At 40.2% G+C, this 22,097-nt stretch overlaps 1 protein-coding gene and 1 long non-coding RNA gene across 3 annotated transcripts in view; one reads left to right on the plus strand and one right to left on the minus strand.

Moving 5' to 3' along the window:
- On the minus strand, positions 1–16,737 carry HSP90B1 (heat shock protein 90 beta family member 1). Its single transcript, XM_019651890.1, has 18 exons — positions 16,509–16,737; positions 15,417–15,519; positions 14,554–14,695; positions 13,873–13,989; positions 12,474–12,805; positions 8,508–8,619; positions 8,172–8,291; positions 7,168–7,284; positions 5,735–5,872; positions 5,568–5,645; positions 5,367–5,432; positions 4,589–4,858; positions 4,079–4,324; positions 3,302–3,438; positions 1,501–1,579; positions 1,260–1,415; positions 821–940; positions 1–301 (listed from the first exon to the last, which is right to left on the minus strand). The coding sequence occupies exons 1-18, from the start codon at positions 16,555–16,557 to the stop codon at positions 272–274; spliced, it is 2,412 nt and encodes an 803-aa protein (XP_019507435.1). The 5' UTR covers positions 16,558–16,737; the 3' UTR covers positions 1–271.
- Positions 16,738–17,355: 618 nt separating this feature from the next.
- The window catches only part of LOC109387766 (uncharacterized), a 45,254-nt gene continuing 40,512 nt past the window's right edge, over positions 17,356–22,097 (plus strand). For both annotated transcript variants that reach the window (XR_002125093.1, XR_002125092.1), the window contains exons 1-2: positions 17,356–17,798; positions 18,545–18,672. This is a non-coding gene — a long non-coding RNA (uncharacterized LOC109387766). The remainder of the gene's footprint in view (positions 17,799–18,544; positions 18,673–22,097) is intronic.

Raw genomic sequence — 22,097 nt, forward strand, 5'->3', positions numbered from 1 at the left:
TGAATATTTGGGATCTTTTTTATTTTTATACACATGACAAGATTTTACACCAAGAATAGTCAGTTAAATAGTACAAATTTACATTCATGAGGAATGTTAAAAAAAATTCAACTAAAAAACCCCCTTCTTCCTGTGACCCACAATCTCAACATTTTACAGTGCAGGGGAGAAGGGGTTTGGGGGGAGCATCCAAAACAAGTCTCTCCCAAAAGAAATGACTTAAAATTTCACATTTCCTCTCCACACAGGATCCAAATGGTGAGAGTATAATTTACAGTTCATCTTTTTCAGCTGTAGATGTCTGTGAAAATAGAAAAATCAGGACATTAAAAGCTAGCAGAAAAATACCCATTAGCTCACAAAAGCTCGCATGTGGAAAAAACTGACTGGGCTAAGCCTATTTCCATTATTTCAGCGGTAGGCTCAAACCTCACCTGGATAATCTGCAAAAATTTTAAATAATTTAGAATCCACCAAAAGTAGCAATGGCCCCTGAACACAACAATAAAAAATTTAAAACAGCCTGTTACTATGTAGTAAGGCGGAAGCAAATGACCAAGAGTATATACAGAAACATTGTGGGCTAAGGAAAAATCTATTTAAAAACATCAAGAATGGTTGACTAAAATAAAAAAGGAATGAAAGAAGTGGGAAGATCAAAGTACACACTATTTAAAGAAAAAAAAGTGATTTGCTCCAGCTTTCAAATTTGATTTGAGATGCCTATCCTGGGGTGGACTTCTCTAAGTCTGATTTCTGTATGTTACACAGTCCTAACTTCGCCAGAACTAATGCAAGCCCCATTCCTGAGTTGCTGTACCTTTGTTTCTTGTTCTTCTTCATCTGTTCCGACATCCATTTCTTCATCTTCGTCTTGCTCTGTGTCTTCTGTGGTGTCTTCTGTTGTTTCTTCAGGCTCTTCTTCGGGTTCTTCTTCGACCTAAGGGCAACATTTATATGCCCATTAATGGATCTATTTTCACGTTGTTCATTTAAATTTTAGGATCATAATTAACTTCATAATCCGCTACTTAGAGTTAGCAGTCAAGCTAACCAAGGGAGATTAAAAAGAAAGCATGTAAAAGAATTGAATTTTGTAGCACAGTGCATGACACTGGGGACTTAAACATTTAAAAATTATTTCAAAAAAGTAGAAATCAGTCCAACTTCTCAGAGCTTTACCACTTAATCATGGGAAATCTATTCTTAAAAAAGAAAAAAAACAAAACAACTTATGTTGGAAGGTTGGGGATACAAACCTTTGCATCAGGATCAATGTTTAAACTGAGGCGAAGCATTCTTTCTATCCTATCTCCATACGCTTTAGTGTCTGGTAAAAGATATCCTGACCGCAGTGTTGCTGTTTCAAACAAAACCACGGCAAGATCTGAAACTGTTTTGTCATCTTCGTCTTCCTGAGATGGAAGAAATCACACTTGATTAAAAGGTACCAAGTATTCAAATTAAAAGATGAAGGAGTATGACTGTAACATTACTCACCTTAACTCGTCGAAGCATGTCTCTGATCAGAGGATGTCTGGGATTAATTTCAAATGTTTTCTTCTGGCTGGCATAGTAACTTAAGGGGACAAAAATGAATATTAATGAACATACCAAAATTTAAGGTCCATACAATTCTCTTATTCTCTTACTGACTTTCATAATTATAATGAACATCTCTTTGAGAAATCAAGATGTACTTAACAGTGCTACATCATGCTTTCCCTTTTAAAGGTGGATGGACATGGTTAAACGAGAGTTAAATAAAGAGAACTATTTTATTGGATTGTCGGAAAAGTCATGATGCATTTTTGCAATGAAAAACAGAAAAAATACATCATGACTTTTCCGACAACCCAGTATTTACTAGTGAATCCTAAGTGTCTAGAACACTTGGTTGAGTGGATGAACCGATTTGTCTTGTTCGTCGCCACTTAATTTATTGTCACTACTTTAATTGCAGCTTTGTCTCCCAGAGTTCTGAGTTCCTAGGCAGCCTGTGTGTGCTGCTCAAATAACAGTCTCCGTAGCACCTTCACCAATATGGTTCTAAGAAAAATGGCTTCTTTTATCTGAGTTCAGTTGCCAATGCATTCCAAACATACCTTCATAATCTTTAGCATGTTACTGTTGGATGTGACTGTTCTCCCTCCTATAGCTGCACGCTGAGGACAGGGAGTGTCTACATTAACCCCATTTGGTATACCCATTATCTATGCTGGGCTTATGAGTTTACAACGATATGTCATCCTGAATAGTCAATATCATGAAGACAGCAGTGATGACTACTTTAGACAGTCGGCATATAAACATAATAGGTGCTCAAATGTTTGTTGAATGGAAGTTAACTTCCAGTTAATGAATGACTGAAATAGGTGGACATTTATTAAATGACTACTATACTGTGGTAATGGGATATAAGCAGAAACCTGTTCTTCGCCTGAAATTTAAGCTAGGTGACAAGACATATAAAATGTCATCTTAGCATTTTATTAACATTATATTGGTGAGTCGTGTTAATTATGAAATTTGTGTATGTATATACGTATTTATTTTAATGAATACATTTGTGAGAAGAATCTTGAAGCTAGGCCTTGAGGATAGAAGTATGACGACTAGGTAGCAAATAAGAAAGAAGTTATTCCAGGTGGAAGAAGAGAGAATAAAAGCAGGGAAAAAAGTCGTTTTTAAGGCCATTGCTGCAATAATAAAATAAGCTTGAACTATGTATTTCTTAAAAATAAAGGGTACCAAAGACCCACTTACCTCTCTGGTACTTGGACCTTAAGCTCAAATACTTGTTAACTCATGGGTCAAATTTTACCTTTTATTTTGAGGGGCGTTATTATCTAGGGGAGGGGTGTGGTCATTAAAAAAAGACTCAACTCATTTGAGAAATATAATTGTCACTAACCTCAGTCTAGAACTTATAACTGCTAATATTATCTAAAAATGTAAAAGAGATACCAGGCGAAGCATATACTGTAATGCAAAAATACAATTTATGTGTAACAGAGTAAGAAAATTTGCATTTGTATATAAAATAAATCATGGGTCTAAGACCTTTCCTCTTTTCCCCCACTTAATGGACCATCTTGGACCATCTCTGTCCCAAGACCTTTTCTTTATCAATCTAATGTAAGACGAATCCCTTTGTAAACTTGCTTTCTACCTAGTATATAGTCGACAGTGGTGGACACTTAAAACATATCTGTTCTTTGTACAGAAGCTGGCATTATCTTCTAAAGGGAGGCTGGACAAGAACTGACACTTTGGCAGCGACTGTCCCAAGGACACTTACTTTGTGGAGATGTCCTTGCCCGTTTGGTATGCTTGAGCTTTCATGATTCTCTCCATGTTGCCAGACCATCCGTATTGGCTGGCCACAAGAGCACAAGGCGACTCTGTCAGGCGCTGAGAGACCACAGCCTTTTCAATCTTAGGACAAGAATCAGAAGTTAGAGACATAGAAATATCAAAGTCATTCAGTAATTGCCTTTCAACTCTAGGGATTCATCACTTAGGATCATAAACATATAGGCAGGTCATAAAGTACCTCTCATTCAGATTATCAGGAGACAGTGTCAATTTAATAGTCTGAATTTTTCAGTCAGAAATACTTAAACACCAACTTTTAACAACATAAGAAACTTAACCTGTAAAAATTTAAGTTATTACAAGAGCAATATTAAACTGCAGAAAACCTTCAGTTTTAAGGAAAAACCCGTCCAGTACCTACATATAGAATAACCAGTATTATCCTTTCAATTTTTTGTAGATCCTAAATTTTAAGCTTGCCCTTCCAATCATTTAACCACAATATTAAATGTTGTCCTGACATGTTTTCATGTTTACAAAGTAACCAACAGCTGGCAAAGTTTAAGATGTTGACAAAACAATTAAAAAAAAAAATGCAGATGCTGGGGCCGGCTGAGTGGCTCAGTTGGTTAAGAGCCCGCTCAAGAGTGCGAGCTCAGCAACTAGCGGTTCGATTCCGGGCCTGAGCTTGGCTTAGCTTAAAAAAAAAAAAAAAAAAATGCAGATGCTAAAATCTTCACATTTCTAATTTCCAGAATACCTTGTCCTTGAGGGCTTTATCTTTCATCCAGTTGAGCAGAGGCTCGAATTCTTTCTCGATTGCTTCACGGCTCTCCTTAGTTTTCTCACTTTCATCAAACTTCACTCCTTCCTTGGCAACATTCTGGAACCTCTTCCCATCAAACTCGGGAAGAGCCTGGATGCAGTATTCGTCCACAGGTTCTGTGAGGTAGATCACTTCATAGCCCTTTTTCAAAAGTCGCTCCACAAACGGAGAAGATTCGGCCTAGAACATTAAGGGAATGAAAGGTTTCCAAGTCTTGTTCATCTTAGTAGCTATGGTTATATAGTAGTAACAAGCCCATTTTACAGGTGGAGAGTTAAGAGGTACAGAGACTATAAATGACTTTCCTGTCAGTGACTGACCAGGCCTCCGAACTACTATAGTTCATAATTACAATTAGGTTTTCCTTTTTTTCCCCCTTGAAGAGTTGGTTATAAATTCCCAGCTACATACCATGATCCTTGATAGTTGAGTTTTTTATCTCACCTCTTTTCTGTTGGACCCAGCCATGAAGTAGATTTTGTCTTGTTTCTCCTTCATTCTTTCCACATACTGGTCTAGACTAGTAATGTCACTTGGATGATGAGAAGACTGGAATCGAAGCAGTTTAGCAAGACGTGTTCGATTGGAGTGGTCTTCAATCACACCAAGCTTGATGTTGGTACCAAATTCTTTCCAAAAAGTGTCATTGTACTTCTCATCAGCAATCTTCTTGATCATGTCCAGAGTTTTACGGACAAGCTTCTTTCTGATCACCTAAACAAAATTAAAGAATAACTGATTAGAGAAATTCATCTCAAACTTTTGAGAACCTACAATATGTAAGGTAGCGGGGGAGTAGTTGCAAAAGATACAATGACAGGGCATTGTCTCTGCCATTTATCAAGGCACAGGGAATGTTGAACACTCCTATTTCAGACTGAGCAGAAACTAAGTTGTCCCTGGAAACAGTCACAAGATTGCTTTAATGTTTACATTCTACCTTTAGACCAGGTTGTGTGTGTTTGTGAGCATGTGTTTATGTACATATATGTATGTGTTCACTGTGTAATTCGTTCGACTTTTCTACATTTGAAACTTTGTATTACAAAATGGGAAGAAAAACAATCAGATTCTCAGGATTTGAGAATTCCAGAGTAAAATTAAGTTTTCTTCATCTGAAGAGCCAAAGACTAGTCTCAGAATTTGGTGACTCCACTAATGGAAACTGTCCTCTGGCTCAATCAAAGAGCAAAGCAGCCAGTCTTCTCCCAGAGACACTCACCTTAAGCAGCTTATGCTGCTGAAGAGTCTCACGGGAAACATTCAAGGGGAGGTCATCTGAGTCCACCTTCAGATGGCAAAAGAAAGTGCAGTGAGCAATAAAAACACCAGAGAAAACCAAAACCAAACCACACTCTCCCCCCAGAAATACTACCAGATCCCCACTCCAATTCCCCGCTTCCCCCAATCTTCAGATACTTACAACACCCTTGACAAAATTTAGGTACTTGGGCATCATATCATGGAAGTCGTCTGTGATGAATACTCGGCGCACATAGAGCTAATCAGAGACCAAAAAAAAGAAAAAGTCACTTTCTGGAAATTATACTTTCAAATTTTAAATTCAGTTTATATTACTTAAACACCCACCTTAATGTAATCACTCTTCTTGGATCCATATTCGTCAAAAAGACCACGTGGGGCAGATGTGGGTACGAATAAAATGGATTTGAAAGTAACTTCTCCTTCAGCAGTAAAGTGGATATAAGCCATGGGGTCATCACTTTCCTATGGGAAGTTGGTACTTAGTTATTCAAATGGCACAGAACAAAGGCAGAGCCAAGACTACGGTACAGTTCAGTTTAGCATTTAATGAACCAAATAGATGCCCTTACTAAAAAAGGGGCGGGGAGGTTATGGAGGAGGAAGGAATAATTAAGACTGCAATTCTAACTGCCTAGACATAGTCATTTTGATGATGACTGTCGATAACATTACTCCTAAACTCGGGAAGGATGAATGAGTCCAGGTTCCACATGTGTGAAGAGAACAGGATGGGAAAACCACCATTCAAATGAGAAAACCATAAACATGACTTCATGAGTGGACTGGTCAACCACAGAAGGTACTCAGGAACAGATGTCTCCCATGGAGTTTGGACCACAGCTGTGGCTATAGAGCGGTATGTAAAGAGCTACAAAAGTATAAACACAGAAGTTCCCTAGATCTGCAGTATCCATTACTGTACCCACATGTGGCTAGTCCAAACTGAGATGTGATGGTAAGTGTAAAATACACAGCCAGACTTTGAAGACACAGTACAAACCACCCCCCTCCAAAAGTAAACTACCATATCACGTGGCTCACATTATGTTTCCAAGACAGCTGGCCTAGATGAAAGTACCTTTACATACACTAGGACTTGAGAGTTCATGGGAATGAAAGTGGAGGCAGAATCAAGGGAACGTTTTTAAAGGCAAAGCTTAAAGGGTGGTTGGATATTAATATTAAGGAAAACCAGAAGGTTAAGTAACAAATCAACAGATGGAATAAAGAGTTAAGAATAAACAGAATCATACAATATTAAGTTTTACCTAGTCATGCTAAGTCCATTAAACTATTCTACTTTGTAAAAAAAATGCTGTTTGGGGAAGCATGAATTTGGAACAATCTTAATGCTAGTTGTGAATTCACGGGTTACAAGAAGGGATCAGTAAAAGAAAAACAGGCTAGGAAACAGAGTTAGTAATTATTCCTACCTAGGCATATGACCTCACAATGGTTGTTTGATGTTGTTGTGAATAAGCTCTTTAAAGATTACATTAAAAGCCATTCTTTTGTTTTATGGGTTCTGTAGTGGAAACTACACATCTACCCATGTAGGTAGTTCTTAATCTTTTTTGTAACATAGACCCCTTGGCAATGTGATGAAGCCTACAGATTTCTTCTCAATTTTTTTTAATGCACAATATAAAATACACAGGATTAAAAATAAAACCAATTGTGAAGTATTTATAAACTATTTTAAAACATTTTTGATTTAGTAATGTCTCATTATCGCAGTCTTCTAAACTAATATTTACCTTTGAAAATGATTTGTAGAAAGCTTTGTATTCATCCTCTTCTACTTCTTTTGATGGTCTTTGCCATATTGGTTTAATATCATTCATAAGTTCCCAATCCCAGACAGTTTTTTCGACCTGAAATTACATACAGTATTTGATTAGTTTCTCCCAGCTCTCATCAGCAGTTACACTAGTGGAAATCATAGCTTTAGGACATTTCAAAAGAATATGTGAAGCACCAAAGGGATACCTCTCATCTAATATGGTTCTTGCCAACTGAATCAAAAATTAAAAAAAAAAAAAAATCTCTCAACACTGAAGGCTGATATTTAATATAAAATAGGCAGTTGATCATTATAATTTATAAAAATCCAATTAACGTTTTTTTCATTGTTATGATTAACTAGCTAAAACGTTATTTCTTGAAAATACCTGTTTTGAGGTTAGAAGGATATACATACAGAGGGTGCCAAAAAAATGTTTACACATTTTAAGAAAGGAAAAAACTGTATTAAAATTGTAATATTCAATATATACCGATAACAAAAGATGAATACAAGTCATGCATATACATTTTTTTTTGGCACTCCCAGTATTATATATTCCTATTTCATGACTTGTAGAAATCCAACATCTTCCAATAAAAATTCTTCAAAACCCTCCACTATTACTTCTGCTGCCTCGGCAGACCAGAGAGCTAATTTTACAGTTAATACCGACATGACAAAAGATGCAGAAAGCTTAAGGTTTTAAAATTCAAGACATGTTATAAGCCATCAATCCTGATCAACATACTGAAGTCAGAAAACTCTTAATAAAAATGACCTGTGTTTGGTATCTACAACTTTATGGAGGCAGAAAACACAAAGTCCTTGTTTTTAAAAGATGGACTTACCATTTGGAAAAAGGTGACCTTTAGAACTTGAAGCTTGCCTCAAATCAGTCTGTGCGTACTTGGGTTTTCATGTTCTCTCTAACATATCCTAAACAATGTTTTAAATATGGAGATGAACAAGACTTACTTTTTTAGTTTTGGGTTTCTTTTCATCTTCTTCTTCTTCTACTGCAGCTTCATCATCAGATTCTTCTTTTTCTTCTTTTGTTGCTTCTTCTTCTTCCATGGGTTCCTCAACAGTTTCAGTCTGTTGAAGTAGAAAGCAGAGTTACTGTTCATCTCATCCTTTTACTATTTCTGATTTGATTTATAGAATATAAAATTATAGCTCAAAAAAAAACAGGTCTTCTGTAAGAAAATCCTGAAAGTATCGAAACTGAAAAAACATTTAATCTTCATTAAGTTTTAAATATTTAAATATGTGCTAAGGTAACACATATAAACTTTAACAATATAGATTTACCTTGCTGCTCCATACATAAATAGGAAAGTTTATGAACTGTGAGTATTTTTTCACAAGATTTTTAATTGTATCCAATTCAAGGTAATCAGATGCTTCTTCTTTTAAAACAAGGCTGTGAAGAAAATAAGACATTTATAGAGGCACATGCATGGCTTAAAAGATTTGATTATAAATTCATCTAAATACCTTCACAACAATGCTAACAGCCAGCAGTTCTGTGTAATCCAAGCTGTCCTCTGTTACTCATGTTAAGGGCCCTCATCATCAATAAAGGTTTGTGAACTAAATATACCAAATATGCGTCTAGTAAAGGGAAAAAAAATCTTCCTTACATTCCTAAAGGGGAAAAAAAAAATCTTCTTTACATTCCCTCAAATGGAGTACATCCTTAGTTCTAGGTAGAAAATGAAAATGTTCCCAACCTTATAAATATGTTGGGTTTTTTCATTTGAAGAACTGAAATCCTAAGAAAGCTCAAGGTATGAAAACATTGAAACATTCTGGAAAAAAGTGTAATTATATGCACTCTGATAGTTAATCTAGAAATCAAATGATTAGTGTAGATAGGAAACCCCTAAAAACACATTTCTTGAAAAAGCTAGAAAATTAATCTGAACTATTGTTTATATCTGCACCATCGAAAACAGTAGCCAGTCACATATAATTATTTGAATAGAATTTAAAATTAGTTCTTTAGTTGCATACTCAATAGTCACGTGTGGCTGGTGGCTGCCATGTAAGACAGTGCAGACACAGAACATTTCCACCAGAGTTCTACTGGACAGCACTGGTTTAGCGGACTCCAGTACTGAAAACTGTAGCATTGCTTCCTGTTTTTCCTTCCTGCCACTTCTGCAAACTCTCTCTCCACCACCCCAAATAACAAATTACAACATACTCTCAAACACAGCGGGTAGCCCTTATCTGCATGTTTGTGCTCACAGTAAAAATGAAGGATGTTGTATCCATGGTACCCGTCCTGCCTCAAAAAGTTAATAGTTTAGTAGCATCTGCCAACAAGTAGACGGTACATGACAGCCTAATGTGGGGACTAAGTCTCTGGTCTTAGAGCTGCGTAATCTCAGTGATGCTGGGCTGGGGAAGGAGTTCAATACCGGATGCAAGCTGAAGCTGAAGGTTCGACACCTAGTTACTGATATTTAAATTAGATATATGAGCACAGAACTCAGTAGTGAGGTCTAGATCAGGAGTCGGCAAACTATGGCTGGCGCACATAAGAAACTTTATCAAGACACAACCTTATCATCTGTTGTCTATGGTTGCTTTCAAGTTGGAACAGTCGAGTTGTGACATGCGACCGATCCTACAGTCCACAAGCTTAAAATATTTACTAGCTGTCCCTTTAAGAAAAAGCTTGCTGACTTCTCATCTAGGCTAAGAATATAAATTTGAGAACCCTGAGAAAAAGCTGGAACCTGAATCCATGACAGTCGTGAGACTAAATAAGGAGCAAAAGGATAATGAGAAAAGGGCTGAAAGTTAAATTTTAAAGAATATCAATATTTAAGAAATGGGCAAAGAACATAAAAAAGATATGCAGGGTCATGGAAGCTAGGTACTGAGTGAATTGTTTTAAGGACCGTGTAGCAGAAAGCCAATTCTGTAGAAAACTAAGAAAAAAAGAATCATCACTGGGAACAATGTCAGTTGAAGAATAATGAACCCTGAATGCAGTGGCTTTAGGAACAAGGATTACTGGTTCCATTATTTCAATGGAAAGGTGGTCAAGTTGATGTAAAATGGGCTGAGGCATGAACGGAAGAGGAAGGAGCAGCGAAGGCAAGTGTGCTGTAAGCTCAACGGTGAGGGGAGACAAGCAGTGTGCGCCTGCCGGAAGGGAGCGTGGCCCTGCCTGCCTGCCCTCCGAGACTAGAAACAACATGCTTCCACTTTGATGGGCGAGAGGGAGGTGTGTGGGAAAGGCCCACTTAAAAAGATGAGGTAGGAATTAATTTATGCTTAGTCTTTGAGAAGGTAAGATGAAAGAGACAACAGATCACAAAGGGAGACTAGCTTTGGGGGAAAACGTGTAAGAAGGACAGAAGCAACTGTATCAGTTCGCATTTACTGGATGTGGACTGCATGATATTTAATCCTCACAAAATCTCCCAGAAGAGTACAGCGGCAGCTACCTTAGGGGTGACGGACAGGAGCAGGTAGGAAACTGACTTGTCTGATGGCTTCTATTTTATTGGTCACATGTAAGACAAAGTCATGTACCTGGGACAGGATCTTGAGCTTGTTACACCCTTGCCTTCACTCTCCATTGCTTTCGGCCACTCTAGACCTTCAGTCCCTCACATAAGCCTCTTGTCTCTGAAGCTTGCAACACGCTGTGCTTGCTGCCCGGAGTATCTGAGCCTAACTTCCCACTATTTCAGAAAGGCCTTCTGCCTTCTGGTAAGGGAGGAATCCCTTAGCTTCCCTTCAGGCATTTCCACTCTGAAATGACTCCATGTTTTTCTTCCTTACTAGAATGAGCCACGTTGAAGCAGGGACCACATCTGTCTTCTTCTCCACTGTCACCCTAAACCCTAGCAGGTAACAGGCACTCAAATGAGTCTCTATTGAGTGAATGGTGGGGTAGGAAAATTTGAAGAAAAAAGGCACCTTTCCCCAGGAAAAGCACAACCTGTTGTCAAGTTTTATTTACTGATCAACCATCCGTGCTGCCTGCATGAAACTGTCCTGATACCTTATTCATTCATAGAAGTATGTGCCAGTCAAGTGGTAGGCTCTGGGAACAGAGCAGTCAACAAAACGTTTGCTTTCACAAAGCTTATATCTACATAATCTCTCCCGTCTCTTAGTACCCTAAAGACATCAGCTCCTCCTGGGACATCCCTTTCTATCTCTTTCTAGTTAAGAGATGTGATTTACCTCCATATACCCTTAACAGCTAATGAGAGAGGGCACTGGGGTATAACAGTGATGCCTCCTAATGAGACCGAGAGACGTGGCTGTTAACAGAGGCAAGGAAAGGTAAATTGGGAAGAATAAATTAGAAGTACTAACATGCAGTCATCTAATCAGCCTTCATTAAGGAACATCTGTGCCGACGAAGACAGGAAATGTTACCTTTTGGGATGAAGATAATTGGTCAAAATGATATATGCTTCTTACCTACTTGGGTATGTAAGGATTCTCAATACTAAGAAAATTTAAAACTGAACTGAGAAAACAAATGCAGACTTCAGGCCCCTTTTCACTCGGCAGGACTGGACAAGTCAACTGGCCCCTGGGAAAAAAGGCAGAGCGCTGCCCTGTGGACTTCATTCCATGTTACTATAAGCACCAGCGATACTGGGTGTAAGATTTGTCTCATCTGCACAAACAATAGTTACTGGCTTTAGGTGAATTCCAATTCCAATTCAATCCAATTATTCTCAAATGAGACAGTTTCTTCCAAAGAACCTGCATAACTTCCATGTACTTTGTTCAAGCCCTTTCTCTCTACCTGTTCTCTCCAACCCATCACAACCCCAGTTGCTACCCCAGATCTTGAACATTTCCAGTGGTCACCCAGTCTCCTCTCATCCAGTTCTGCCATCCTCCACACCCTTCAGAAAACTGGAATCCCATGAGCACAGTGTTCTGCCACGCCTTTACCAATGATGCTGCACAGACTGACACTACTTTTCTAAGTCTCGCTTCCCTGGAAAATTTGGACCAAGACACTTATCTTGTGAGGCCTCCAGTCTGCCTTCTCCCCTGAAGAGCCAACCCCTACTTTACATTTGCCACGTACAGCAGCCATCACAGCTCCTGTGTCTGGCCCTTAGTAGGTCCTCAAAACATTTCCTCAAGTGATGAGCACGGTTCAATTTCCTCATTTTATAGGCAAGGAAATTAAGGCCCAGAATAAGCTAGCTGTTTGCTCAGAGAGCCCAAACTGGAGAATCAAGATCTGACTATTAATTCTTATTAGGAATTAGTAACACTCACGTAATTGTTGTTCCCCGTCCTAGGGTGTCTCCTCGTGGGTCAGCAATTACAGAAAATTCATTGGAGTCCGACTCCCAGATGTGCTGGGTATCGTTGTTGTGTTTTGACGTGACAATCACCTTATCTGCTACAAGGAAGGCAGAATAGAAACCGACACCGAACTGGCCAATCAATTCAGAAGTTGACTGTCCCTCTTCCTGTGCCTCAGTCATTTTGTTTAAAAACTCGCTTGTCCCAGATTTGGCAATGGTACCAAGGTTTTTAACCAACTCTTCCCGGGTCATTCCTATGCCAGTGTCTGTGACATGTAGCAGATTCTTCTCCTTGTCACACTTAAAAGCAAGACAAAAACAAGATTGTTACATTTGCTTATACTCACAGTATGACAAGTAAATACTGAGCTATATATATTGAGAAACTACCAGCATTGGGCTACCGCAATTCTAATACAGAAAACTAAATTGAGATATTTTCCTCCATATCGTATGTTATGGCCTTTTAAGAAAGTGCACATCTTAAGTAGAAGCAACTTCCTTTATAGAGAATAATTTTAAGTTCAGTTTATGTGAGAAAGAATCAATGTAAAAGACAGCAGAGACTGGTCTAAATGTCAAAGGACAGAGATAGGCTAAACAAAGTAAGTTATTTTTGAAGAAAATATTCAAGAAAAATAAAATTTTATGTTTTGTCTATTTCTTTAATAGAAAACAAAAGAATTCAAAACTTGACTCTCTTCTGTGTTTGGGACCTGTGGTGGTCAGTGTTCTTCACTGAACATTCCTGGCTTTCCGCCATCTAGAATTATAACAGGAATAGACTTCCTCCATTTATGGTTGGGGTAAGGCCATACGACTAGTTCTGGCCAATGAGTTACAAGTGGGAGGAGGGTGGCTTTCAGGGTGGAGCCTTTAATTGATGTAAGACCCTCCAAGCTCTCTCTACACCATGGCAACCAGCTACATACACTCCAGATGGTGGCTGCTCCGTCAGCCTGTGTCCTGGAGTGAGGATGATACAAAGCAAAGGCCACTGACAGCCTGACGGATGATTTAAACCAGGGGTGGCAAACTTGTTTTATAAAAGGGCCAGAGAGTAAATATTTTAGACTTTGTGGGCGATATGGTCTCTGTCACAACTACTGAACTCTGCCTTGTAGCACAAAAGCAGTTCTAGATAATACACAAGCAGGCATGAAGTGTTCCAATACAACTTTATTTACAGAAACAGGCAGCAGATTGGATTTGGCCCACAGGTGATATTTTGCTGACCCCTGATGTAAGCCCCTGAGACTTGGAGGTTATTTGTTACTGCAGCATAACCTAGTCTACCTTGACTAATACAGCTTCTCTACTCCAAGGATTCTTTTTATTATAAATAAAGAAAACTGATTTAAGCTTACCTTAATTTTGACCGTTAGTTCCTCATTGCCAGAGAGAGCATTTTCATCAGTCAGTGATATTAGCCTTATCTTATCTAAAGCGTCAGAAGCATTTGAAATCAGTTCTCTCAGGAAAATCTAAATGGAAGCCAGATTTAATACACACTTAGGTTAGCTTCAAGGTACACAAGACATTACATTTAATATCAAACTCATTTCTCCTCTGTACTCTGAAACCGCACTCGTTAACAAATGACTGCTTATAGTGCGGAGGTGGCTTTACTCTCTTGGTAAAAGGAGGTACAGCTCCTTACAGAGGACTGCAGCAACTCTAAGGGATACCTGAACTGGCAAAGGTAGTTTCACTCTATTTATTCTCCTAACAGTGATCTCTAGGTATGCAATACATGAGGCTTCCTCCTGCAATGGCCCTTAACCTCACAGTATTTGGCAGGCCATCAACACATTTGGAGGGGAAAGGGAAAATGTCCAAAAATCCCTGACTCACCCCAACACACACACACACACACACACACACACACACACACACACACACACACACACGATATCTAATAGCAATTCTTGTACATGTAGTACTGGGTATTTAAACCTGGCTAACTACTTACTTGGAACTACCACATAAGTACATTTACTATGAAAGTAAATAAGCATGCTACCATAGATAAAATATTATTTGCTTACCTCTTTATTTTTATACAATGAATTGATGATAAGTTTCATCATTCTGTTTACTTCAGCTTGGAAGGCAAACTTTTCTGATTTCTCTCTGAGTTCTCTTATTTGGGATGCATTTAGTCCATCCAATTGAATAGCCTCTTCCTCTCTAAGGAAATAAATTTGATAAACAAATACTGCATTGCTTAGTTTCCTCCAAATATATATGATCTGTGATGAGAGCACAGGGATCTCTTAAGATTGTCTTTAGAGTTTAAAAGGGTAAAATGGAGACCTTTATAAAATATTACTCATCTACCAGCTCATTATTATTTTACCACAGTAGTAGGACACCAAGATGGAATTACTTGGTTCCTAAAATTGTCAGAAAAATAAACCCAACTTTCCTCTACTAAAAAGCAAAGGAATTCTCATTTATGTTCCCCCATACATGAACTGCCCCTTTGACTGGAAGCTTTGGCCTCAAAGGGTCTACAAAACAGTCTGTTAAGTCCTAAGAGGCCAAATTTTAAAACATTGCTCAACTAACAGAAATCCTCCTTTTTTAAATTACTAAGTGTACACACTTACTGAGTACGAAGCCAACTGAAAGTCTTTTCTAAGGTTTTAGGAAGGTGATAGTGCTAGTGTTCTGCAATCCAGTTATCAAAATAGTTTTCAAAGGAATTCAATCAAGTTGACCATTCTTAGGGGCAAGTTAGGAGATGCTTATTATGTGTGCACATGCTTGCTACATTTTGAATGACCATTTTTAAGGTTATAAACTCGGGGTGTTACATTTCATCAGGGCCTTTGGAGATACAAATGAAGCCACTCTATTCCACAGTGTTCACAAGAGCTTATCTGTATAGTTTCAAATGAACACAAACCTCTGTACTACTTCATCATCTGTCCTTGAGCCTTCTCTACTTTTACCCAGATCCTCTTCCACTGTACCATCCACATCCACTTCATCATCAGCTCGCACCGACCCTGAATGAAGAGTTAACACCGAAAAACATCATTGTTGCTTCGTGTACTTCTCAGAAGAAATAGACTCAAACAGGGCAAGGATAGGGGCAGCAAAATTCAGCTGGCAAAAATGGAAGGTGGGGATGGGAGAATGGATCCACTGGTTTAAATACCAGTTATAAACCCAAGTCTGCGTAGTTCTTATTTAAGCCCAGATACTAAGGTTCCCCAGTAGATTCTAAAATACCGAGGCAGCCATCGCTTCTAAAGTGCCACCCTCGGATCCTTTACAAATAACATTTAGCAACTGATATCAGGCCTCTTCTACGTTCACACGTGTTGCGCGCAGGCCAAGACAAGGCCTCCAAACTAACCATGTCAAAACTTAGGCCTTCAATATCACAGGTCAGAATACAAATAGGATTTGTGCAACCTTTGGCGAGGGGAACTGAAATTGGGTCCAGGGGACGGAGAAGGGGAAGACATATTAAGAGATTTTTATGATGTTATGGAGCTGGCGCAAAAGTGAATCCAACACGCTAACACTGCCTTTCCCGTAACCCAGGCGCCCCACGCTCCCAAGACCAACATTAGCCTATGAAAGGAAACGCGCGTTCGCTAAGGGTCGGAAGACGTGGGGGGCCGGGGGGGTCCTCAAGCTCAGATGGCAAAAGGTTGAGGCGTCTGCGTAAGTCCTTCGGACGGGGCACCTACAGTACTCTTGGGGTAGCGAGAGCTCGAGAGAGGCCCCACATTCGGGCAGCTGAGACCTCCCGATGCAGATACTAGCAGGTCTGCAGGGGATTTAAATAATTCCGTTCTTTTATCTTTCCAGAGTAGAGTAAACGAAAGCCCCTGAGCCACTTTCGAGGAAAGGCGATGGACCCCTCCGCCCAGCGCAGGCCGTTATCCCCCACCCAGGCTCAACGCCCCCAGAACCTTCGAGAAGAGGCCGCGCTTGAAGGCGGGGGGGGGGCATCCGGGGAGCCCGCTCTTCCGAGATCACTCACCGAAGGTCAGCAGTACGCAGCAGAGGCCCAGCACCCACAGGGCCCTCATGGCGCGCGGCTGGTGAGGCTCTCAAAATCCCTTTTGATCGCAGGAGCTGCCTCCGCCCTGCCACCCCTGGGTTCAGATCCTTAGACCTCAAGCCGCGCGGTCCGCCCACTGCCCCCTAGCAGGTCGCGCCGCTTTTCACCCCCACATCTCGAGGGCAGGGGACGGGAAACACGAACTCACCAATCGTGCCGCACCACGCACCTTCTGTAACCAATGGGGACTCGTGGGGGGGACAGCATTCCACCAATAGGAGCTGTCCAGGTGCGGTGCCCGATGCCCGAAGCGTGGCTCCTTCCGATTGGTCATCGTAGCTTCTTTTCTCCAATCAAAGGGCTCCGCGGGCCCCTGTCACGCGGGACCGCCCCTTTGCCTGGGAAGCTTTGGTCTCTTTGGGAAACCGTCCAATTAACGTCAGCCCAGAACACAGCCCTCTTTTCGGAGAGGTCGCAGTGAAACCACTTCCGGATCCTAGAGAGCATGTATTCCGTGACCAGGGGGAACGGTAACTATGGCAACGCGTTCTTCATCTTTACCCTGGCTACACGTGGAGTCACGTTGGGAGGATTTAAGTGCGGAATATAAAGGACTCCGCTTTATATTTGGCAGTACTTCTAGGAAAAGAGAAATATGTGAGAGGTATTTGAAAATCTCCGGAGCGCTTTTAGATGGGGATGGGGTGGTGTGTAACTTCAATTCCCGGCATGCAACATACTTGGGAGTACAATGTATTGAATGCTGGGAATTGTAGTCTTTGACCAGTTACATAGTTTGACCCTTTTTTCCAAGTTTCCCCAGCAATCCTTTGCGTGAACTCTGCGCTGCGTGTTTTAGAATTGACGTTTCGTTCTGGTCGCAGTAGCGTTTTGTACCTATTCCAGCACTCTGAAGTGTGCACAGCCTTTGAAGCGGGCCCCAAAAGCCGCCATGCCTTGGCTAAGGCAGCCCTGTGTTATGGGGGGGTCGGTCTCTCTGAGTCTGGGTTCCTCCTCAGGCTTGGAAACACGCGTTTCCAAATCAGGCTTCTCGTGAGTCACTTGGGCAACCTAACCCTTCCCTTCGGTCCCTCTGCGCATTCCGCTGCGGGAATCCCGAGGCCTTCCTGATTACAGAAGAGGGTAGTGAGGGTTTTGGTATTGGTTTTTTTTTTTTTTTTCCTTGAGGGAAATTGCAAGCTACTTTGATGCCCTCGACTTCCTCATAAAGTTCAAAGGCGGTGACCCGGCGTTCCTCAAGTCCCTGCTGTAAGTTAGGTGGAGAGCATGGTCGTCAAGTTCGGTCTAGCACAGAAAAGGAAAAAACTTTGAGTTTATTAACGAGTGCAGGAGGATACACCTGCAGGTATTTGAAAGCAAAACCTGTCGAGCTGCAAATGAAAGAGGGAGTGCTTTGTAACTTCATAGAAATACCCAGTCAGCGATCAGAAAGACTCATAAAGCACCAGGTGTCTTTCCTATGAGGGAAGTCCCTCAGACTAGGCTTGTGCCTATGGACATTTTTTATGTCTTTTTAACCTAGTCTTCATGTATCCCTCACCCTGACTCGCACCCTGTTTCCAACAAAAACACTCCCTCTTCCTTATTGCTTCCTCCAGGAAAATTAAACTTTGAATTTGTTTTCATATAATCATCCGAATTCCTGAAGACAAGCTTTTCAGTGATAGCTTATCATAATCTTTTATAACTTCCCCTATTTAGGTTTACCAATCTTATTTTTGTGGTTGGAGTTTACCCATTGTGGTAGAGCCTTATTTACATCTGCCCAAATTACCTACATTTGTTATTAGTAAGCAAAGGGTAGTTTACGCAGCTTTTTTTATGCTTCTGTGCTTGCACATTTTTTTTTTTTAGAGTATGCTAGGGTGTTAATTACATTCAGAAATCCCAAAGAATTGCATTTTTGTGTTTTCACTCTTATTTTTTGTTTTTAGAAAAAAGTTTCTTCACTTTTCTGCATTTCATAGCTCAACTTTTTCACCTTTTGTCTGTAGCCCTGAACAAGTCAGCAACCAGTTCTGAAACTGCAAATTCCATCTTAACTGGTTAGTGGTGGGCAGTTGGCGCTGCACCTGGAGGGAACTGAGAATGAGACGTGCCCTCCAAAATAGATCCACTGTTTGTGAGTATACTTTTCTTCAGGTGATGGTGGGAATGTATGCAGCAGGCAGAACACAAGACAGTAGACTAGCAGAAGAAGATGGCTGGCTGTTGTCTGGCTCAGCTCTGCCCCTTTAAGAAAGGATCCCTGGCTGTGTGTCCTGTAAAAAGAATGGGCAGCTCACCCAGTTCCCAACCTTGCTGTTTCTCCCCCGTGGTCTCCACTTCTTCTGACTTTTGACCCATTATCTATCGTCAGTTTCCGTCTTGGTCTAGCTTCTTCAGAACTCACGCTGCAGATTGATATTAAGCTCCCTACTTTTGCATCTGATTCCCTTTGCTTCCTCATTTTAGTTTGTCCCTTTTGACACTATCTGTCCATGGACATTATTGGAAACAGCTACCTTTGTTGTTTTTGTTGTTGTTAGGCTTCTTCTTGGAATTAAAAAGAACAGATAGGCAAAGGGATGCCATTCGGGGCAATGGATTGCTCACCTGGTAGACAGGTGTTGTCCAGCAGTGAAGAGTCCCGGAGAATGCAGACCTGGGAGATAAAGGCAGGAAAGCAGATGGCATCAGGGAGCCTTATGGAATGGGGCTGAGCACCAAGGTGAATTTGTTGGTTGGTTGATTGGTTCCCTTATTCATTCATTTATGAACTCAGTTAAGTGTTGAAGACCTGATATAAGCCAGGTATTATACAAGGTGCTGGCAGTGTAGGGGTAGACAATATAGATATGGTCTCTATTCATACAGAGCTTGAACAAATATTAACAGTGGAATTGCATCATAAGCACATGTATCTTATTTATTTAATTTTTAATTTTTTTTATAACAGTTTATTTGAGCCAAACTGAAGACATGTGCTGGAGAGTAAGATCTCAGATGCTCCCCACATGTATCTTATTTAAGTTGAAGCAAAGATATGAAAGCCTGACTGCAAAACAGTATGAGGGAACTTTTTCTGGGTGATGAAAATGCTCTTGATCTTGATTTTGGAGGTGGTTAAAACTCATCAAACTGTACATTTAAAAAAGTGAATGTTCTGATATGTAAATTACACCTCAACCAAAAAAAAAAGAAAGAAAGAAAGAAAGAACCCACCAAACTAAAAGTAGCTCATTCTGAACAACAAAACACTAAAACCTGTTTTAGTAGGTAATCAGGAAACAGAGATACCTGCTATTCTCAGTATTGTCCCTCACTGTTTAAGAGAGTATGACAGCATGACAAGAAAATGAAGTAATTGGCATTAATTTTAGAAAAGTTGAAGTCTTTTATTTTGAAATTCCTTTTTACTGGTAAAATGACTGTATATCCCAGAAACCCGAGCGACTCTAGTTTGGGCAGACACACACACACACACGCACACACACACACAGAATAAATATGAGAATCTGGTAAATTATTGACTATAAGATAAATATATAAACATCAGTAGACTTGCTCTAATCTTGCAAAAACACATAAGAAGTGGAATTTTTTTTTTAATTTATTTTTTTTTAGCTGAGCCATCTTGCCACCTGTTGGCAGCTCAGCGGCAGCTCAGCTCGGGCCGTACTCGAACCGCTGTTGCTCAGAGCTCAAACCTTTGAGTGAGCTCTTAACCAACTGAGCCACTCAGCTGGCCCGAAGTGGAAATTTTTAATGTTTCATTTATATTAGAGACAAAACCCATAAAATACTTAGGAATAAACTTGACAAGAAAGACATAGACCCTATGTGAAGAAAACTGGAAAATCTTATCGATGAATATAAAATAAGTGGAGAACTTGGGTCAGGTGCCCTACCCTATGTAATATCTATTATCTATTGCTGTGTAACAAATTACCCCAAAACTATGCAGGTTAAACACCAAACATTTCTCATCTCACACAGTATGTGTAGGTCAGCGCTTAGCTGAATGGTCCTGGTTCAGGGTCTCTCAGGGGCTGTAGTCATCTAAGGCTTGACTGGGCTGGAGGATGTGCTTACACGATGGCTCACTCACACAGCTGTTGGCAGGAGGTCTCAGTTTCTCGTCATGTGGATCTTTCCAAAGGGCTACTTGAGTGTGCTTACGGTATGGCAGCTGGCTTTCCCCAGAGTGAGTGGTGATCCAAGTAAGAAAACACAGCAGGAGCCACAGTAACTAGCTCATGACTAACCTTGGAAATTACACACCATCATTTCTGCAGCGACCCTACTCAATGAGAGGGGATGACACGGGTGTGAATACCAGGAGTCACGGATTACTGGGACCCATTTTAGAAGCTGACTGCTGCCACATCCTAGCTTTAAGGGAAGCTGAGAAAGGCTGACATTTTCAGTTTCTTTTGCGAGGGATGGACTCATAAGGTAGGGATAGCATCGTAAGGTGGGGATTTTCTCAATAGGAAGGGAATTTAGATGCTGCATAGTCAAAAAGAATAACAAATGTGCACTACATGTTTGAATATACAAACAGATCAGTGCAACAAGAGAGAATTCAGGAATAGACTTCAATATAATACATGACAAAAGTGATGTTTCAATTTAGAGGGGAAAGGGTATTTATTTCATAAGTGATGCTGACTGGTTATCCATATCAAGGAAAATAAAGTTGACTCCTATGTTAACACCATATAGAAAATAAATTCAGCTTAGCAGAAAATAAAGAGACTGTGGTTACATGCTAGGGGCTGGGGAGACCTTCTTAACCAAGATTGAGCATCCAGAAAATAAAACAGATAGCCTAGGTTTACCAGGCCGCCTCCTTGGTGGGACCTGAACTCCACTTTTATCTTTCTAGCACTGTGAGGCTCCTGAGCTTTGCTTAGCTGATCAGCCTTGCACCATCTTCTAAGCATATTCATTCTGTGTGGCATAAGAATCAGCGAGCCCTTGGAGGGGAAAAGCAACAGAGAATGCAGGGCTCACTTCTCTAATTTTCCCTTCTCTCGGGAATCATGTCTCCTCAAACTCCTGGTTGCCTGGGTAGCTATCTGATGCCTTTAAATAAAATCTCAGGTATCTTATCCAGCTTTTCTAGTTATTTTGGTAGGAGGGTTAGTCTGCTTCAAATTGTACATCACGGTACAGTTGACTTTTGAACAACATGGAGGTTGGGGCACTGATCCCCTGAGCAGTCAAAAATCCATCCATACCCTTGATTCCCCCGAAACTTAACTACCAATAGCCTACTGTTGACTGGAAGCCTTACCAATAACATAGTTGATTAACACATTTTATATGTTACATGTATTGTATACTGTATTCTTGCAATAAAATGAGCTAGAGAAAATAAAATGTTATTAAGAAAATCATAAGGAAGAGGAAATACATTGACAATATTGTACGTATTTATTGAAAAAAATCTGCCTATAAGTGGACCCACACAGTTCAAGGATCTGTTGTTCAAGGATCAACTATAGAATGTAGAGGTAGATGTACATCTACATAGTAGTAGAAGTCCTTGGTCCTTTTTTA

The sequence above is a fragment of the Hipposideros armiger genome, unplaced genomic scaffold (genome assembly GCF_001890085.2).
Source record: "Hipposideros armiger isolate ML-2016 unplaced genomic scaffold, ASM189008v1 scaffold_168, whole genome shotgun sequence".
Taxonomy (NCBI): Eukaryota; Metazoa; Chordata; class Mammalia; order Chiroptera; family Hipposideridae; genus Hipposideros; species Hipposideros armiger.